Source organism: Anarhichas minor, unplaced genomic scaffold (genome assembly GCF_050575085.1).
Source record: "Anarhichas minor isolate MPS153535 unplaced genomic scaffold, ASM5057508v1 ptg000033l, whole genome shotgun sequence".
Classification (NCBI taxonomy): domain Eukaryota; kingdom Metazoa; phylum Chordata; class Actinopteri; order Perciformes; family Anarhichadidae; genus Anarhichas; species Anarhichas minor.
The window spans coordinates 2776724-2798343 of record NW_027466479.1 but is presented as its reverse complement, the minus strand read 5'-3'; the positions used below and the strand labels follow the sequence as shown (position 1 = coordinate 2798343).

Genomic DNA, 21620 nt, shown 5'->3' with positions numbered 1-21620 from the left:
GCTGCCGTCTGGAAAGAGATACAGGAGCATCAGCTGTCGTACCAGCAGACTTCAGATCAGCTTCTTTCCTTGGACTGTGAGACTCCACCCTCCACTATATAAGATAGTTGTGTTTTTTTAAGGTAACATTGACACCTTTTATGTGGATGTCCGATATGTTCTGATGGTTAATGTCGTCCACTGAAGAAATAAATTACCCAGTCCACGTTACATTAACCAAGAAAGCTGATCACTCCTGCTGCAGAGCCCTGCCTGTTGTGCCTACATGTACCAGGATGCATTGCGGGCGAGCAGCGATTTTGCTTCTTAGAAACACAAAAAACGTCAATGATGAATATATTCTTATACGTTAACCAATTATTTTTTAACCTGACTAGGACAGGCTTAATTGACTCATTGTAAAACACACTTTATTCCAACTGGACAGAAACAAAATAAAACCAAAACCATTAGTCTGTTTTGTCACAATGACAAACATTGGCTGGTCTTGGTTGTCTATTCCAGTTGATCGGTAGTCTCCAGCATACCTTTGACTGAGTGAGGAGGAAAACTTGCATCGTCATGCACACAAAACTCGCTCTCTCTGGGCGGACATTCATTCCAGTAGAATGATTCCATTTCTGTTGGCATCAGAGGGCAGTTTGAGCAAAGGCACCACGAGCTGGTGTTCAGGTTCTGGAGGGTCCCCGTCGGCCATATCCTCCCTGCTGCAGCCTGGAGCGGCCTCTCTCCGGCTGAACATTGGAGTCAGCCGGTACACTGTCAAATCTACACTGTAAAAAATCCTCATCAATATTTTGGGATGCCATTTCCGCTGTTTAAAATGTAACACAAGCAACGTGAACAATGACGTTTTTGAGGGTCATTGCGCCCAACAGATGCCAGAGCTGAAGCAGCTCTCCGTAGTCCTTCTGTGCACCAACCAGCCGGCCTCTGGTGGACGGGACACCAGAGAACAGCAGCAACTGGAGGCCTTTTTACACTGAATACCAAACTCAGATAGGAAGAGATAAGGTTGAAGAAGGGGACAGTTCAAACAAATACAACACAAAGCTACTTTTATTAATGTTACCTAATGTAGCTGTGAGGTCTCAGTGTGCGTGCAGCAAATATTTTGTCCAAATGTCATATGCTATACTTCTGAAAATGAAAGATGAATCTCTATAAACAGAAACAGGTTCTTAATTCAACAAGAAAAGGTTTTGGTATTGGAAGTGTTCTGGTTTACATTTTTTAGTCAGAGTAGTATTGACCAATCACGTTTAAGCAGGCTCTGGTTGACAGCAATGCCCAGAATGCAATGTGGGAACCCACGATGATCGAGCTATTGATTGGTTTAAAATGAGCTTGTACACAATCCAGTCATACCTCTCGTCTCTCAACTCAAACTAGTCTCAAAGTGCTGACCCGAATGTAAACAATGAGCAGAGCAGAAATGGAGTGTTGGTCTGAATATCTGCTGGCACCAGAACCCCACAAATACAGCAGAGGCTCTGTAAGCAAGCCATTCAAAGCCACTCCCTCTGTGGCGCTTCAGTGAGCTGGCTTCTGTCGTTGTTGGTAACCAAAACTCAGTAAATACAACTTTATATATATATATATATACGTATATATATATATGTAAAAATAAATAAATATATAATATTGTTATTAAATATCTATTTATATATCAAGCGTTATTTTCTGATTGTTTCACGGCGGTTATGTTCTAAAGCACCAATAAATGCAGCCCAAACCTCTTCTGCCTCTGTGTGTGTGTGTGTGTGTGTGTGCGCGCGTGCGTGCGGCTCAGCACAAACAGAGCTGCAGCTCCTCACGCATCAGACACAGAGTGAACAGAGGAGATAGACGGACACGGAGAATGAACCTGGTAGTTACATCCCAACCTTCCCTGTGCACTGCTCTTGGCCGGGGGTTACACACCTATGCAGCACAAAGGCTCTTTGCTGATGCCAAGAAATGTCCCAAACAGAGCAAAATATGAAGACAGGAGAAACTCCAGGCCGAGGCCAGGGTCTCTGCAGATACATGTGTGTGTGGGTTAGAAGAGACTAAAACTAAATTCAGGAAGAGGCTGCATGGTGTACCTGTAAGCTGAAGCATTCTGACAGTGTTACACTTGTGCTATAATGGAATGTGGATACATCACAAAGCTATGTATATTTATTAGTTTGAAAGTGTCTTAGCTACACTAGCATGCTAACACATATCTAACATTAGCTTGCTAACAGCTAACTTGTCCCATTATCACATTAACTATCAACTGCACCACTATTAGACATATGTGCTGCAGTAATCCTTTGGCATGCTGAAATCGGATGTTTTTAGCAGCTAACGGCATTTTGTTAGCGTTTCAGCCCTTCTTTACTTATTATGCTGCAGATTGTTTTTCCCCATTCGGTGGGCGTGGTTCTCAGAGAACGACACGTTGCGTTCTGACTCTATGAAGGATGTTTTGATGGTCGACAACATCTGCAATGGTGAGTGTTGTATCCAGGTTAAATATAAAGAAAGTTTAGGTTTACATCATCAATTGTTAAATTGATGCCTCTGACAAAAATGTTCTATAAGTTTTAAAAAGTCCAGGGGTCTCATTTATAAACCAGTGCGTAGAATCCACACTAGATCTATAGAACCATGCGTACGCCTGCCTCTGGGCAATTTCTTTTTATAAATCCCCAATCAACCCGTGACTGTGTGCCGCTGGTTCAGCCTCTCATACACGCCCTTATGGATGCTGATGCATAAACATGAGCTGCTGATCAGTGGGTCTTTATGGTGAATCATGGAGACTACCGAGAGGAAGAAGACTTGTTCCCTTCAGTCTTCAGTCAGCTCACAGTACCAGAGTATCTATCGTGCAGCGTAACACATCACGAGTCTCACCGGAGCATTTATGTTTACAGACGGATTGCTTCCAAAATGATCACATCAGTGGTTTATTTATTTACTTTTGTTTTATTATAGAATTATGATTAGGACTGATAATGTTGATATGGAGTGATCGTACGAGAGCCGCCTCTGGCTTTAGTTCCACAATCCTCATGTGCAGGTGGTGAAGATGAAGGTGTGTGACATCACCATGGTGACTCCTCTGCTCCAGACAGCTCTGGTACATCAGAGCTGTTTACAGTCTGTCTGTGTACTGTACGCTGAATAATAAACCATACATTAATACATAAAGTTGTGTTCACTGCAGCTATTTTAATAACAGACAGCTCTGAGGAAAAATTAGGTTTGAGTTTGTTTACATCTTTAACAATCGAACTGTGCTTACAGTCATCTACACTCGTACAAGCACTAACAGCTGCTGGCTTGACCGTTTATGATAAAGAGAATACATATATCAGTGCAAAGTAATGTGTGATATGAAGTGAAATGATTGTGAGAGGCATCATTATACGTGTAATGCCTCTCACATTCATTTCTACAGTCTGGCTTCAGTTCACCACCTCACCTTCTGTGTCTAAACGTTCGTACGCACGGGTCCGTACAGGTGATCATGTTCTCCCGTCAAGTAGCTTTTGATAGATCACAACGTCGTACGGTTATAAATGAGAGCCCTGGTGGTTGTGTAGTAGTCGGTTTTAAACGTGTGCGTGTTTTCACACACACACACACACACACACACACACACACACACACACACACACACACACACACACACACACACACACACACACACACACACACACACACACACACACACACACACACACACACACACACACACACACACACACACACACACACACACACACACTAAATGTGAAAAAGGCAAAGCAGTGCTAACTCTTGACTTTGTATTTAAATCAGGGGCAACACTGAGGTTTCAGGATGGAGAGCCTAACCCTCCACTTTAATGTGTTCCTATGTTGAGAATGTTGGGAGTCATATGGACCTTAAATACACTGGCCATTGTTCCTCTAATGGTGATCCTGGGTCAGTTTCTGCTCTGTCGCAGAGAGGACAGGAGGAGGGGCAGCAGGTTGAGAGCAGGGCGAGGCTCCTGCACCCCCAGGGCCACCAGAGCCCCCGCCAGCAGAGAGGTCACTGTAGGCAGGACAGGGGGCTGATCCGGCATCACCTGCAACACAGAGCTCAGTCAAACCGGAAGCTCAGCTGTCCAGCTCCTCTTCTGTTTGACCTCATCAAACGAATAGCTTCATCGATAAAGTGCTCTTCCCCTGGACATTAGGAGGTCATAAAAACACAAGATGTTAACAGTTCAATGTAACTTTCTTTATCGAGAACAATGTTATGAAGTATTCGCTGACGTCCGTCCATTTCATGAATAAAATGTAACACAACATAAAAGACAAAAATATTGAGAAGGAAAATGATGAAATCTCTGTTCATTATGCTGTGATGAGTAAAGACGAGACGTTGGCGTCTTCACTGTGCTCTCCGCTTGCTGTAGGACACACATGTAAGATAATGATGCTGCTCGTCTGCCTGAACTAAAGCGTTCAGTATTCATTCACTTTGAATGAACAGGCACACAGCAGGGCAGACTCTACTCCTCCATACCTCTACAAGGATAGTAGTGTGTGCTGCTATAACAATGCTCTGAATCCCATATATTCAACCATTTAAAGACGCTTCGTCCAACTATTGTTGAAACTTTCTGAAGCAGTCAATATGTTGGGAGTCGCTGCTCAAAGCATTACACACCTGCTTACCTTTTCAACTTTATGACAGTGAATGAGTCCATCCTGTCCAATGTAGAAAGTAGAGAATGCATCATATGACCTATAGAAGATGACATTTGGATCAAATTAGATTCTAAACCAATGTAACAAATAAAAAGAAACCTATATTACATTTTATTAAGACAAAGGCTTTTAAAGCCGTGATTAAAATAAATGCCCGTGTTAGATTTAACCTAGTAACAGCTGTGTAACAACACCAGCTCCAGGCTGGATGCACTGTGTGTTACCTGTACAGGTGAGACTTGTCTTTGCGATAGAAGCGCAGCAGCAGAGAGTAGAAGGGAAGGCCCCGGATCCTCCAGCGAGCCTTAATGGTCCCGTCCTCCACGTGCTTAGTGAGCTTCAGCACCTCCAGCCGAGCCTTGGCGTAGTAACACAGACACATGAGGCGCCACAGGGAGAGGGTGAGCTGGTACACCGTACGGCCTCTGACCAACACACACAGCACAACAGCCGGGTCACACAGGGTCTGATCAGAGCATACCAGTGTCTGTAAGCAGGGATCACCAGTTGCCAAAGCTGAATGAGCAGCAGTACCTGGTCTTGGTATTGATGAGCCCGTTGATGAATTCCATATCATTGGAGTACATGGTGTAATCATGGTTCTTCATAAAGAAACTTGGAAGCTGCAAAACAACATTCAGGTACAGTTTTACAACGAGTTCCCATACAAGGGGAAGTACAACTATTGCAAGTACAACTCCAGTCTAAAGCAATCCCAAGAGCTGGAGAATACATTGTAACTGGTGTATAATGTGTTTTTATAGAGAGGCATTCATTCGTCTCTTCTTATACTTTATCACGATCTGAAGTTACCCTGTGACTCAAACAGCATCGTGTCAGCGGAGAAGCAGAAGCTTTTTACCCTCCGACACATAAGGAGGACACGCAGCGTAGCGCTGTCCTAAGGACACGCAGCGTAGCGCTGTCCTAAGGACACGCAGCGTAGCGCTGTCCTAAGGACACGCAGCGTAGCGCTGTCCTAAGGACACGCAGCGTAGCGCTGTCCTAAGGACACGCAGCGTAGCGCTGTCCTAAGGACACGCAGCGTAGCGCTGTCCTAAAGACACGCAGCGTAGCGCTGTCCTAAGGACACGCAGCGTAGCGCTGTCCTAAGGACACGCAGCGTAGCGCTGTCCTAAGGACACGCAGCGTAGCGCTGTCCTAAGGACACGCAGCGTAGCGCTGTCCTAAAGACACGCAGCGTAGCGCTGTCCTAAGGACACGCAGCGTAGCGCTGTCCTAAGGACACGCAGCGTAGCGCTGTCCTAAAGACACGCAGCGTAGCGCTGTCCTAAGGACACGCAGCGTAGCGCTGTCCTAAGGACACGCAGCGTAGCGCTGTCCTAAGGACACGCAGCGTAGCGCTGTCCTAAGGACACGCAGCGTAGCGCTGTCCTAAAGACACGCAGCGTAGCGCTGTCCTAAGGACACGCAGCGTAGCGCTGTCCTAAGGACACGCAGCGTAGCGCTGTCCTAAGGCAGTGGTTCTCAAACTGTGGGGCACGCCCCTCTAGTACCGAACCGATAAACAATACTAGTATTGATAAAAAGGTGTTGGTACCCATCCCTAGTCACAGGTTCATCCTGCAGGGATTTAGTGACACTATAAAGATACTGTAAATATCACTCATCTATTCACAGATCAGCTCTGACCAACAATGCTGTTTTGATAACATTAAATATTTTTTATGCCGATTCATGATGCATCTAATGGTTGTAAAATGCTTAATTAAATGACTTTATTATAGAACATTTTCAGCATTATTCCCTTAATGCTTCACACTTCAGTATTTATCTTGTTCTTGTTGAGATCAACAGATTGGCTGAGGAGTGACTTCATCTCACAACAGACGTGAACAGACTGATGCCTGTTCTCAGCACAGCATCCAAGACACATTTCCACCTAAATATCAACAACAGGCTTTGCACCGCCTCACTTTAATGTCTGCACCCCTTACAGCCATGTCATGTGCTCTGATCCCCATCTGTACGGACTGGATCGGTTCACTATTCAGTTTACAGGAACCGTTTAGAGTGACAGCATGTGGAGAAACATTCGCTAAAGCTCAGCTGTAGCTCCACATCACATTTTACAAAGTGCTCCGTTTATGGAGGAACTTGACTTTTTCAAAACTATGATGAAACGTCGTAAAGACTGTGGAGGTCAGTGCCTGCTCAACGGCTTTCACATTAAAGTGATCCATACAATCCTACAACAGTATTACGGACACTCTTAGTGACAAAGAAATATTTGTAGAATGAAAAATACAAATTCATCTTTTATCCTTATAATCTCAGACAACATTCATGCCAACAGAAACATATATATAAAAAGACAGAAAAAAGATTGTTAGACGTTATTGAATTGATAGAATCCTTTAAATCAGGGATTCCCAAAGTGTGGGGCAGCTCGCGAGTGGAAAAATGTAATGGTGGTCTAATGGTGTAATAATTAATATTAAATATAATTTAAAATAATTTCAGTGGGATTTTTCACAAAATAAAAACATGAATGTGACCGAGCGTCTTGGGTTCGTGTATGAGGGCACTTATCTAATAGTAATAACTGGAGTCGGGAGACCAGACATCTTGTTCAGCCCATGGCTACTCTCTTTATTATTGTTTCCCCCTTCGGCCAGAGGCGGGGGTTGCCCCTTCGCTACGGCAACCCTCAAGGGACATATTATCTTCAACACCAGAACGACAAACATGAGACAGTCTGTTACATGAATTATAAAAAAAAAATTTAATTTAAAAACTGACAATTTAATAAATAAATGCACTTCAGCTAGCCTAGCTTGTGCAGCTAACAGCTAACTTCATTCATTCAGCAACATTCATGCAAATATGATAAACTGGCTGAAATCAGGGAAACTGTCAGGTGGGACATCTGAGAGAGAGAGAGCGAGAGCGAGAGCGAGAGCGAGAGCGAGAGCGAGAGGGAGGAATCGGAGGCGAGAGAAACGGAGAGGTGCGTTGGGGAGAGACCGGGAGAAGAAATCGAGCGGGAGTCAGAGAAAGATGAGACGGAGGAGACCGAAAAGGAGGAAGGGATAGCACAGACAAATCGGGAGCACATAGGCCCATCGCGGAGTCAAGGTGAAAAAAGAGGAAATATGATGAAAATGATCTGGTTCTGGGCTTCACTTGGATTGGCAATGCAGATTGCCCAAAGCCACAGTGCGTGGTGTGCAGTGAGGTTCTGGCTAACAGCTGTCTGAAGCCCTCTTATTTACGTCGCCACCTGAACACCAAGCATGCCAGTGCAAGTCAAAAGCCCCTTACATTTTTTATATCGAAATTGGAGGAGTTACAAAACAGCCAAAAACAACTGCAGTCTCATTCATGTGTTGGGTCTACAAAACACGCACTACAGGCTTCAGTTACAGAATAGCAAGAAAGGGGCTACCTCACACAATCGCCGAAGACGTGTGCTCGCCAGCTGCCAAAGAGATGGTGGAATGTATGATGGAGAGAGAGAAGCAAAAAAGTTGGACATGATCCCGGTGTCCAACAACACTGTCGCGCCGCATCGATGCTTTGTCCGAAGACATCCTGGCTACATTAGTCGGTCGCGTGAAGAAGAGTGAGTTTTACTCTCTGCAAGTAGATGAGTCTACAGATGTGGCCAATCTGGCCAATCTTCTGGTGTACGTCCGTTACCTTTTCGAAGGCACGGTGCAGGAAGATTTTTTGTCTTTTTTATCTTGTAAACAAACGCCACGCGCGAGCAAACTGTTCTCTCATTGGTCCGATTTTTTATGCTGCTATAAATAGGCTCTGTTGCTTTTTTTTTTAAGGTGTGAGGGATTGGGGGTGCGTGAACCCAGTCGGGATGTAGAAGGGGGTGCGTGGCCTAAAAAGTTTGGGAACCGTTGCTTTAAATGATGACACCTGTTGCGTTAGAATAGAATACCATGGCTTTGTTAAGCATACTTCATGGTACAGGGTACTTTCATTGACTTATCCAGACACAGTGTGCATTCTTACCTCTATCCTCAGTCTTTCATACATCACGGCCAGTCTCTCCTCTTCCTCACTACCTCCCTCAGTATGGTCCCCCTCTGCTCTCTCTGCATGGCTACACAGAGAGGTAGATGGCAGCAGAGGCAGCTTCACAGGCCCGTTGTCTAGTTCAATATCCTGCCTGGATTTCAGCCCGCTGCCAGGTACCGGCTCTGTGGCTGGGCAATGAAAACAATAAAACTGGGAGCCGTACATGAAGGGTGCAGGACACCTCTCTGCTTCAAACAGGCTTCTGAAACAGCCATGTTCTCTCTTGAAGCTGTCAATGCTGATGTCATCCTCTCTGCTGCCTTCCACCGTGGTCAACAGGAAGGAGAACCCGGGGGACTTGCGAGGGCCCGGCGTGAGGAGCTCTCCTAGTTTATTGTGAGCCGACAGAGGGATCTCCAGCAGTGTGTGGAGGCCGTCTGACTCGCCCTGTCGCACAAGCACACACACGCTGACAGACTCCCAGTCTTCCTCATAGAAACCTCCTGTTTGAGGCTGGCTAGCATGGTGGAACGGATGGGACAGGACCGACTGCTTCATGCTCTGATATCTCAGGCCGTTGGGGGGCACCAGGGCCCATGATGCACTGCTCAGGGGGCGGGTCGGACGGGTCCAGTGCCAGTCGACTGCCTGAAGGAGCAATAAGGACATGGTAACGTTGTACTTGACAGAACAACACTTGCTCACATAGTGTGTTGATACCTTTTATCACGATAGTCTCACATTTGAAGAAATCAGAATCACATTTATTGGATAAGTATGTGAACACAATGTACACAAAAATGTAGGTGTATATAGAAATATATATAGAAAGCACCAATGACTGACAATAACAATACAATTAGGACAAAACATCTATATGTAGGTCAATGGTTCTGTAAGTTGTAAACTATACAATTAGTGTAAATATTACAGTTGGCTGTTAAATATAGATAGACATACTTCAGTTCTCTCTGCGTCCAGTACAGAGATTGTCCTGGACCTGGCTAAGCTATCTTAGCACAAAGACTGAAACGGCTAGTCTACAAGTTACAAGGTTACACAGTTCATTTATTGGCTTTGTATAATTTAAGCTGAAGAACCTGCTTACTCAGACCAGCCAGTGGAGATTTCACCCTTAAACGAGGAGAATTAGATTTGCCATTTGATGAAGCAGGTACAAACTTAGCTGATCTAACAAAGAAAAAGGAGGATTCCCAAACTACGTCTTCTACTTTAGATTGTCACGGTAGACAGTCATTTGATACTGCTACAATTAATGTCACATTTACAAGTTCCTATGAAAATGTGTAGACAGCTAAAAGCTGAGTGCCCAGAGCTAATGGACACATTCTCCTCCTCTCTCTGTTCCCCCAGCCTGTCTACTCTCAGTGTTTCTATACTAAAGGAAGAGAGATTGCCTGCTACTAAAAGGGATGCAGTCTGGAAAATCTAGTAATTAAATGTGGATCTGAGGCTCCTCTCAAAGAGACTTGAATGAGGCTCATCACTGGTTTATCAAAGGTCAGAACTCATGTTACAATATGTGAGGGATTTTGAAAACCATTCAGCTTTCAGTCAATATATGGGTCTGGGTGTTTCACTGAAGAAAAACACATCTGACCGGGTTGAATGGCCTTGGCTTACCGTTCATGTGATGGGTAAGTTACTATGTACCAATCCTTACTAATGTTTCCTGATCTTCCACTTTCTACACCTAGAGGGGTACGACGCAGGGTTGTCCTCTTCCACCTCTCCGTTTGCTCTCGCCATAGAGCCGCTGGACGTTAAACACTAACATACACTAACCATAGCAGACTAACTCTTCTACCCTTATTGAGATCACCAGCAAGTTCAGTCTCATCCGGGTAAAGAAATGGCCCTGGGCAGTGTAAAACTAAAACCTCAAATTCAGACTCCCTTTACTTTGAAACGGTCCCCCACAGGCTCTGTATATGGGAATATATCGAACACCTGCTTTAGAGCAAATGTACAAACCTAATTCCTCTGTTGGAACGCATTAGATTGGATTAGTAAAGGTGGACGGGTCGTGTTGCTATGATGAAAATGAACATTCTTCTTAGGTAATTAATTCAAATGATACAAATTCTCCTCTCACACAAAACTATCAACAATTTGAATGGCTTCATATGGGCTCAGAAAAAGACACGGCTCAAAATGGCTTTTTCTGACACCTGAAAGTGACAGTTTATGCTCATCTTCACCTCGTGGCCGACTGGGTGCAGAAAGAGTCTGCATCTGTATGGTTAGATGTGGAAGGCTCCATGTCAAAACTCCCCTGAACAAAGTTAAAACTTTTCTTAAAATGCTTGAATCTCTGACATTTGCTGGTAACAAACCCATTACAGTAGAGCATGCACAGTAGAGCATGTACAGTAGAGCATGCACAGTAGAGCATGCGCAGTAGAGCATGCACAGTAGAGCATGCACAGTAGAGCATGCACAGTAGAGCATGCGCAGTAGAGCATGCGCAGTAGAGCATGCGCAGTAGAGCATGTGCAGTAGAGCATGTGCAGTAGAGCATGGCAGGCTGTAAGAAGGTTACAGGGCAGATCTTGAATCCAATATGTGATGATAATAATCATTGCTTGCCAGGTTAAACAGACTCTGGTGTCTGGATTTTGGCAACTGAACGCATTTCTACCGTAATCTGTGTGGTTTATTTGACAGACCTGCTTTAATGTCTTTTAATGTCATCTAAAGACACAATCTTCAAAATCAGGATTTTTTCTTACAGATATGAGATTATGTTAGGAGGGACGTTCTTCATACACAGAGAGGCAGCTTTTCTTATTACAGGTGGGCAATTCTAGAAGCTTTTCCACAGTATGTTACTACAGGGACCCTTAAAGGAAACATGTGAAAATAACTTACAAATGTAGATATTACAAATGACTAACAGGAGACTGCAAGAACCTCCCCTGAGAATCTGTAAGAGAATAAAAGCTTTCCAATTCTAAATGTTAAACCAAGCTCATATATGCTCTTCTTCATACGTTTGACACTGACTTTTCTCCTTTATGTCTCAAGTGTAAAATAGAGACGGACAGTCTCCCCCATAGCCTGTGGTCTTTATGGAAACTACAGAGATTGTGGCATATTATAAGGCAGCAAATTAGCGATTAATCTAGAAGTAATCCAAAATGCATTCTGGCATGGTGCTATAAGCATAAGAGAAAGTTGTATAACATGATAACATTCCAAGCAAGAAAGTGCTTCTGAACTAGATAACAGACAACGTCCCAACTAAAACCCAGTGGCACATGATCAAACTTAATTATGTATGCAAATAAAGAGAGGATCTTAGAATGAAGCAGATTACCTGACTGAGACTCCAGCTCGGTTTTCCGATGGCTTGCCTTCTGCCATGGCTGCGGATACAACCCACCCAGAAGGCGACGCCCCCTCTGCTTACAGCCATTCACCACAGGGGCAGAGGCAACCCCAGTTACCAGCTGACCATCACCCACAGCACTGAAGATAGCAAAGACAGAGTACCAACCCCTCGTGACTGGACGACTCCCAACTACAGCAGCAGGCTCTCTACCTCTTCAAACCTGAGACCACAGAGGGAAAAGGGAAGAGCTCGTGAGTGCTTCAAAGTCTCCTCCCGACACCGTTAGCAGAGTGTTGAAACCAAGGGCTTCTGTTCAAATGCTACCAAACTAAGTGTTTTTTATGTGCTGAAAATATTCACCAACAATCAAATTCATGGGTCTATTGACATAAATTGTGATGCTGGAATGATAATTCTGATCATTGTCAGTCATTTATCAAGCAAAAATATCACAGCTGCTGGTCCCAACATCTCAAATGAGAGGATTAGTCATTACAACGTGCTGCAACGGTTAATCGATAGCTGATCACTTTGACATATGGTAAAAATTGTGACAGTCTTTTTTCACAATATTATATATATATATATATATATATATATATATATATATATATATATATATATATATATATATATATATATATAAAATAAATAAATAAAAGATTTGGACCTGGTTCTTCTACAAAGGTTTTCAGAGACTGTGCCAAGAGCACATGACCTGCAGCAGACCACACGTTTCTAATCAGAGACTCCATAGTGACAGCCTGACTGAGCTGACATGAACAGACTACAAAAGAAGTGTCTCCTTGTAATGTGCACAAGTGAAAATGAGTACACATAAGTAAATCTTCTTTGGGTCGATAACAGCTAAGTTACTTATGCAGACTGATTTGGTAAGCTGTGAATGGCATGTCGTGTGGCAGACATTTGACAAAATAAACAATCTAAAATACCCATACAGTGAGCAATAACGAAAAGATACACTAAAGTTGCAGCACTAACATGTGTGACATGCAACAGATGACATTTCTAAATGTTCCCTGATTAACTGGTGCTGCTATTGTCTTGTCATGCTAACACTCGGAATGAATCAAGAAGGACTTTTCGGTGACAGAAGAGGAGAAAACGTCAACGTTATTGGAACTTCTGTTTGATTCAATTGCACTAATAGGTGACAATGATTAGGCTGCGATTCATCACATTAGCTTGATCATTTTTTAAATGCCAATCAACATTTATGTGAAATTGGAAACAGCTGTATTTTAAATTGCTACTGATAACTATTTAGACACATATGTGGGACACGGTTTTCTTAACAAATAGCTGGGACATGGGACTCAAGATATCTTCCCTTAAACGTTGACATTACCTGCAGTGCTGTTAGCTAGCGCTGGCTGCCTCACTTGACAGGCAATGATAGCTGCTAGCTTACAAGGCTAACTAGCCACCAGCTAGTAGCAAGCTAACTACCGGCTTGGCAAACGTCCCTTTAATGTTACCTTATAGATCCTACAACCCGCTGGAGTCGGTCTAGACGCAATGGTTCTCCAGGTCACGGTTTGTGCTGTAGGTTAAGGCGAGTAACAAGCTGTTCAGCCTTCAACGCAAGCTCACTTACACAAATGTCATTCCAGCCCTGTGTGTCCTTGCCCGGCCAAACACGCCTCTCGCAGCGCGTCGTAATGCTGCCTTCACTGCTATTGGAAATACGGGTACTATCCCAGTCAAGGATATGTCAATGATTTTTAACATTGAATTTGATGAATTCGTATTTTTGTGCAGTGTCATATTTAAAAATACAACAAAACAAACAACCTCATTCTTGGCATCTTAGAGGACAAAAAATGTCACCCACTCAAACTGCTATTGAAAAAATAAATAATAATAATAATAATACACTTTATTTACAACATTTTTCAAACTTAGTTTCAAGGCTGCAGATATTGCTCTATCTCACTCACATAAATCTCTCACACATAAAATACTTTAAAATGAACACTTACAAATCAAAGTTTTACTAGATTATGGTTGAATACATTTAGTCAGCACACGTCTGTCACTCGTTTCCTCTGTTTCATTGTTGTCTGTTCTCACACTCGTAGCTCTGCTGGTGGCTGAAGTCTCTGTAGCACTGGAGAGCCTTTGTGCTTTTGTTCGTTTACAGTTTTTTTGTGAACTTCACAATAGTTGTGCTCAACAAAATAAGCAATAATGAGAAAAGGAAAGTCCTATAGTTTGTGTCCATTGTCCTCCTCAAAGCCACAAACAATGACTTCAAACTTCCGCTCCGTAGGGCTGATAAAGCTGCTGGACACACGGCTCGCAAAGCGCTCCAATAACAGCTGCTTCCTCCGCATGTCGGCAGTAGTCGAAATATAAAACTCAGAATTTAACTGCACAACAGCTGCTAGTATAGACAACAAGGTCAGCAACGCCTGTAATCAGTTATCCATGTTGAATTAACCTGGTAGTCAATAGGTAATCAGGGCTGATGTTTGTTTTCAAGGTCCCCGTTTCTGCCCCAACCCACACTACAATGCAACCTCAGAGTTCAAACTAACAAGGCATCAGTAGCGTTTTCAAACGCATCCGTTTTTGAGGTTCAAAAAACTTCGGAGTAGTGTGGATGCTAGTCCTGAACGCAGCAAAACATATGCATTTAAAACGTGAACGTAGTAGTGTGGATGTAGCCTCAAGTCCGTGGTCCATCAGTAAGGGCGGGACTTTGCCTCTCCATATCCCTAAATACTACATTAATATTATTTTCCACTTTCACTGGCTTTTGATTCATTTTTATTTTTGTGCAATATTATGTCACCTGTTTTTTTATAGTCTTCTAATAGCCTATTACCTTTGCTCTATAGAAATAAAGATCACAAGATCACTTTGAGCAACAACCCACTTGAGACCCACTTGCTTTGGGCTCATATGGTCATGCAACACATACACTGGCATGTGAGCACAAAAGTACACTTCTACAAAGATGCACACAAACGCACACACACACACACACACACACCGCACCGCACATCTTCAAAACCCAAATGTCCTCGTTGTGGGACTAATAAAGGATTATCTTATTTCAATCGCCTTTATTGTAACTCATACAGAAATGTACTGCACCTAAGAGGTATATTCTGTTCTATAGACGTGCATGTGCATGCATGTGTGTGTGGGTGGGTATGAAGGCAAATCACTGTCAAAATCCGAGAGCGCAAATGAGATCCACGCGCCCCCGTGTGTAGAGGTCCCGCGCGTGGAAAGTAAACAGCCGCGCACGTATTTTACTTTGACAAGCGCTTTTACATCACTCCGCGCAGAATATCTCTGCTCGTGCAAGCAGAATTTGCAGCCTGCGAGGAGAAAACCATGCTTTAGGTGCGACTACTATCACTGCTCTTCTGCTCGCGAAACTTTTACTTGATTTTGTTTTTGACAGTAAGTGGGCGGACCCAGTCACCATTGTATAACTACATTGAATTGGTTTCAATCCTCGTCTTTAGATCGTCCGGATATTACTCTGACACAGACGCTAGGTCTGTAATAGAGGTGGTTTTCAATACACTACTAAACACTACTCCACTACATAGGTAAACTGTTCAGACTGTAGAGGCTGATGAAATACAAAGTATGTTGTTTGTGTTTTGAAATACAATAATTAAAAATGAGTTTCTCTAAACTGGAGTCAAATTGCACAGATTGATTTGACTTCCCTCCAACATTCTATTACATACAATGTGTGTTTGATAGTCAAACCTCTTGTGATAACAGCTCAAAGAAACTCTTTGATCTTAATTGATTAAAACATGATGTGATAATATTTAATCATACCGTCATGTTTACAGAAGTTAACGGGTATAATGTAGTTGTATATACTATGAACAACAATTTGGAGCCGGTCAAGGATCTGGAGCCACGGTTAGGAACCACTCTTTGTATAATAACTGTTTGCCAAGTGAGTTCCCAAACTTAAACCACTGACAAGTAATTAGTGGATGAAAAACTATTCAGATCCTTCACTGCAGTAAAAGTACTAATACCATACTGATGAAACAATCCACTACAAGTAAAATACCTGCATTCAAAACCTTAGTCAAGTATGTTATTATCAGCAAAATGTACTTTAAGTGCAGAAAGTAAAAGTACCCGTGAGGTAAAATGTACCCTGTCAGTGTTTTACTATTATATCTGATGTTTTAGGATATATATTGCTGCATTAACGTGTATGCTGCATGTTTTTAACTCCTTTACATACTGTTAGTTAGTTTAATCAGCAATGCATCATATTCTATAAGATCATTGTATGTTTTAGTGTCAGTACAGTACATTATTTACCTCTGAGATGTAGTGCAATCTGAAAAACACCTCTATACCGCCACCTAGCGATTGTGTCAGAGTGATATCTAAAGACCAGGATTGTAACCAATTAAATGTAGTTATACAATGGTGCCTGGGTCCGCCCACATAGTGTCAAAAAGAAAATCTACTCGCGAGCGAGCAGGTGAAAGACTCGCGAGCGAGCAAGTGAAAGTTTAGCGAGCAGAAGGGCAGTGATAGTAGTCGCGCGCTACGGGACGCCCCTCGCACTCAAAGCATGGTTTTGTCCTTGCAGGCTGCAATTTCGCTCGCGCAAGCAGAGATATGCGGAGTAATGTAAAAGCGCTTGTCAAAGTAAAATGCTCCACACGCGCGCGCGTGGATCTTATTTGCGCTCTCGGATTTTGACAGTGATTTGCCTTCATAGGTGTGTGAGTGTGTGTTAGAGAGAGATCGAGAGGAAGGGGGGAATTATTATCATTATTCTTTTTTAAAGCAAGACAAAAAGGCAATACATTAACACAAACAGTGAATACAGGCCCGTGACACGACATTTAGTCAGTGAATGAGAGAACAGGGTGATGTGGCTATGTGTTTGTGCGTGTTTACATGTTTGTGTCTGAGCAATGGGAAAGCGAAATTAAATAAATAAGTTTATAAAGTAAATAAGATAAAATATATTATATCATAATTTACATAATCATAACATCAATAATCATGTACACTTATTTTTAAATACCACTAGTAACACTTAACTATAACAATAATAATAGTAATAATAATAATAAAAATAACAACAATAATAATAATCATGATGATAATAATAATAATAATGGATGGCTCCCTGGAGGGAGCTGGTCCATTGTGGGTTCGATCCCTTTAAAAGACAAACAGTCCCCAGACCCTAAGGAGTGGCTGTTTATTGCCTTTTGACAGTCAGTTGAATCTGTTACTGGTGGCCCAGCCATCCTTCGGAAGGGGGGGGGGGGGATTATGAGGTTACCTCGCACATACAATGCCTCTCACATTCACTACTGAACCTCTTACACACACACACACACTCAAAAAGCTCTATGCTCACACATAAAAAAAACCTCACACATCAGTGGTGGGCCGTCAGGGCCTGCAAGGCCTTCTCTGCTGGCCTAAACAGAATCACAAAGTTATATCTATTTTATAATTTAATATTTTTTCTTAAATACACTACATATATTATAATTTATAAAAATATTTTTCCCATTATCTTATTTTCTCATTGCACAGCTACTGTCTTCCTCAGTTGCTCTGCTTCCAGTGCAGCTTGTTTTAAGTAGAGCTTTTATCCAATCAGATCTTACCTCTGTGTCTCTAGGTAAGAACAGAGGCCCGAGGCCTGCAGACTCACACGTGAATCCATGTGCAGTTTAAGTGAAGGGGGACGATATTGTTGATTGTCATAGTGTTCAACCAATCAGATCTTTAGTTTGACATGTTGGGCGTATTCTTTGACATGCCAGAGCCTGCTAGCTGGCCTACAAGTACGTCTGCATTAACGCAGCTGGCTCAGCATTAGCGTGAGCCGTGATTGGTCAGTGGGCTAGCGTGACTGTTTTGAAGCTGAAGCAGCTAGCAGAAGTTAGTATTAGTAGTAACAGTTCAAGTTGAAAGATATGTAAGAAGTTATGACATTAACATGACATTTTTAGCATTTTGCTTGGTGTAGATTTTTTTTTTTTTTTTTTACTTAGCTTTGTTTTGTTTACACTCAGTGGCTGAAGGAGGAGAAACGGATTTCTGGAGAAGGACATTTAAGGAAAAGCTGGACATCGTAAGAAAGGGTCGGCCAACCCCACAGCTAGCAGCCCTGAACCAGCCAGGAAAAGGATTTGTACGAACGGTATTTCAGCATCGGAGAAGCGTTGCACATTTTATGGCTGGGAATGCGTTTAATTTGCAACTGAGCGTCTTGGTGTTTGGAGCTACGCTACGCTAACCAAGGCAGGAAAACTACACCACGACAGGACACTCACAAGCTACGGTGTTTTTGAAAACTTTTGGAGAGACCCGAGTGGATCTACAACTCAACGAATATATTTGCAGGAGGACCTCTGACTGGAACTGAACTGAACCGATGTTCTGTTCAACCACGTCATTAAACTCTTCATTAACAAAGAAAGGAGGATGGACTTTGTCTTTAAGTGAACAGCAGCTTTGGTAAGTGAAGTGCTTTTGTGTTTTTACATCTGCAGTAGCGTTACTACTGTGTTCATTTGTCTATGGTGTCGTTTTCATGATATGGTTGATATTGTTCCCTCTGATGTGAATAATATTTGAATGGTGCACTTCAGTGTGCGGTGGAATACGTGTTTTAGCGCCACAGAGTTGCTGGATTGATTTGTTGCTTTGTTGTCATATAAATATATGTGACTGGTTCTTGTGAGTTTGTTCTTGTCATTGTGTGAATTACATTGATTCTGACTTGTCCATTAATGATGAAGCATCCCGTCATCGCGGGGTTAGGGTCGGACACCGAAAACATTATATTTCCTACAATTTAAGCTTCTGCATTTTCCAAACGCACTAGTATTATTCAAACGTATTGTTCGGTTCGTAAGCCTCATACCGAACGGTTTAATATGAATATGTGTATTGTTACACCCCTAACTCAGCAGTGTGATGTGTGTATCGGCTGGTATCAGTTTTCTTTTGCTACTTATTCCTATTTATTTATTATTTAATCATGTTATAGTGTTTCAGTTGCTACTATTATTGTTATATTATAAATATATTATTATTATACTTGGGCTATGCATCTTCTATAGTAGGTCCATAGTAATAATACTGGTGTCATGTTTTATGGTTATCACCCAAAAAAATGAGGAAAATATGAGTTGCATGCAGGAGAGTAAATAGTTTTTTTTCCATTTTCTGTTCATTTTTGGAAATTATTGCATCTATCTGTCATGTCTCGTAATTTTTTGTCATTTCAATATTTCCTGTTTTATTTTACTCTTGCTTCAGTCTTCACTTCCTCCATTTGTGTGTTTGTCAGCCTGCCCCATGGTTGACTGTTGCGTTTAATTTTTCTGTAAGCTATTAATAATAATAATTTGAATGTCAACATTATGAATGAAGCTTCTATATATTCGGTACAGCTCTACGAGCAACATTATTTTGAATTTGACAGATACCAATTTTGGAGCAATCAGCATATTATTGTATTTTTTTTAGATGCTTTTATTTTGGTTTTTGGTGGTTTACTTTGACGGGCACAGACAGCCTACATTCATAGCACTGGGAACATGTTTCAAGTGTGTGTGTTTTTGTGTAGGTGTGTGTGTGTGTGTGGGGGGGGGGGGGGGGGGGGGGGGGGGGGGGATATGTGTGATCCAAATTCCATATAAAAAAATATCTGATGTGCATGTTTTCTTACATGATTATGTGGCTTTTAAAAAATAGTAGTATACTTTGATGAACATACATTTGTCTGAAAGGAATGATAATCGTGTAAGAAAACATACACATAGCTGATGACAGCTCCCTAGCTGGAGCCACTCCCAGCAGCACCTTGGAGAGCGCAGCTCAACAATACACACACATTCAATAGCATTCAATGGCTCACAGTAAAGCCAGATTTACTCTGTGTATCCATCAATGATATGCTACAGTTCAAATATATATGAACAACTGCTAAACAGCAACTAATAAATAAGCTGTTTAGTGAATCCCGTTTTCTATAAAACCATGGACTGCTGTGCATGACAAGCATGACACCTCAAATACATTTCAAAAAAGTAAAATGCTCCCTGGTGGAATAGCAGATGTCAGATTGGATACCTGTACGTAGTTTACATTTTATATTAGTTTTTTATCACAATGACTTCTCTTCTGTCTCATAATTCTAGGTTAGGTGTTAGGTGTGTAGGCGTTTGCTGAAGCACACCAAATGGTATGATGTATTTTGGGTTCAAAGAAGCGCCTGTAATAGGTGGATAAACACTGTTGTACATTCTTCACTGTAAAAGTCCCTGTTATTTTCCCTGCTTACTCGTTCTGCAGCAGTATTGGTAAACTGGTAAATGGTAAACTGGTAAATGGTAAACTGGTAAATGGTAAGTTGGCAAAACTGGCATAAGCAAGCCCTTCTAGCTTGGTAGATATGTTTTGTCCACAATTTCTCTCACAAAACTTTTCTTCATATTTAATGTGTAATGTAATGATGTAATTCATACAAATCCTTATTTCTTTCCTAAATGGTTCCAAAGAGACATAAATCATATTCTCAAGCTTTTTGTAAATGGTAAATGGATGTACTTGTATAGTCTTTTCTAATCTTCCGACTATTCAAAGCACCCATTCATACACTGATGACAGGAGCTATCATGCAAGATACCACCTGCCCATCAGGACTCTAACTCAGTCACACACACCGATGGCCTTCAGGAGCAAGTGTCTTGCCCAAGAACACATTGACATGTACTAGAGGAGCTGGGGATTGAGGGACAACCCGCTCTATGTTCTGAGCCACAGTAAGTGTTTCATTGATCAATAGTAACTAAGAAACAATCGTGGCGCATGGGGTAGAGAGGGGTGTCCACTAACCGCAAGGTTGGAGGTTCAATCCTTGGCTAACATGTGTCCTGTGGCGAAGTGTCCCTGAGGAAGACACTGATTTCAGTTTCTCAGCAGCCCACTGCTCCCTATAATATACACGTGTTAAATGCAGAGAATACATTTCCCCACTGTGGGACTAACACATTGATTGATTTTATTTATTTATTGAGAAATAATTAATTCTGCAATAAACACATTTTCCTATAAATCTTCACAATAAAGTTCTGCTGTTATTTTGTTATCGCAAAGCTTTTATTTTGAAGCAGCAAAATCAGGAAATGTTACGTTAAGTTGATGAGAGACCTACGTTTGACGAATTGTCCAGATTGTGCCCACATGCTGTCCACACCTCACTGTACACCACCGCATGTGGCCTGGCTCCCACATCCCACAAGCAATATCCAATCTGGGAGCGTAGACTTGATAGTTAATGTGTGTGAGCATGATCGGATGACAAAGAGTAACAGCAGCATAAGACCATTCTCCATTCTTTGACTTCAAACTGGCAGCAGGAGTAGGATGGAGCAGGATTTCAACCTTCCAGTTCAAGATTTAAGAGATTTAACCTCTAACACACTACTGTGATGATTTCACACACACTGCTGAAAAACACAGACAGAGGGCCGACAGCAAATATTTTGAGT

The 21620-nt window shown here is 42.2% G+C and overlaps 1 protein-coding gene and 1 long non-coding RNA gene across 4 annotated transcripts; one reads left to right on the top strand and one right to left on the bottom strand.

The window, feature by feature from the left end:
• Positions 1-393: 393 nt before the first annotated feature.
• cunh6orf136 (chromosome unknown C6orf136 homolog) lies at positions 394-13755 on the bottom strand. 3 transcript variants are annotated; one of them, XM_076105857.1, is made up of 7 exons: positions 13685-13755; positions 12052-12286; positions 8706-9359; positions 5250-5338; positions 4940-5140; positions 4683-4752; positions 394-4087 (listed from the first exon to the last, which is right to left on the bottom strand). In XM_076105857.1, the coding sequence occupies exons 2-7, from the start codon at positions 12148-12150 to the stop codon at positions 3944-3946; spliced, it is 1257 nt and encodes a 418-aa protein (XP_075961972.1). In that variant the 5' UTR covers positions 12151-12286; positions 13685-13755; the 3' UTR covers positions 394-3943. The 3 variants fall into 3 exon arrangements, with proteins under 3 accessions (XP_075961972.1, XP_075961970.1, XP_075961973.1); XM_076105855.1 differs by having other exon boundaries at positions 13566-13724; XM_076105858.1 differs by lacking the exons at positions 12052-12286; positions 13685-13755 and adding an exon at positions 10934-11007.
• Positions 6270-19512, top strand: LOC142965113 (uncharacterized). The gene is made up of 2 exons (XR_012957638.1): positions 6270-12317; positions 18132-19512. It is a non-coding gene; the product is annotated as an uncharacterized LOC142965113 (long non-coding RNA).
• Positions 19513-21620: the final 2108 nt, after the last annotated feature.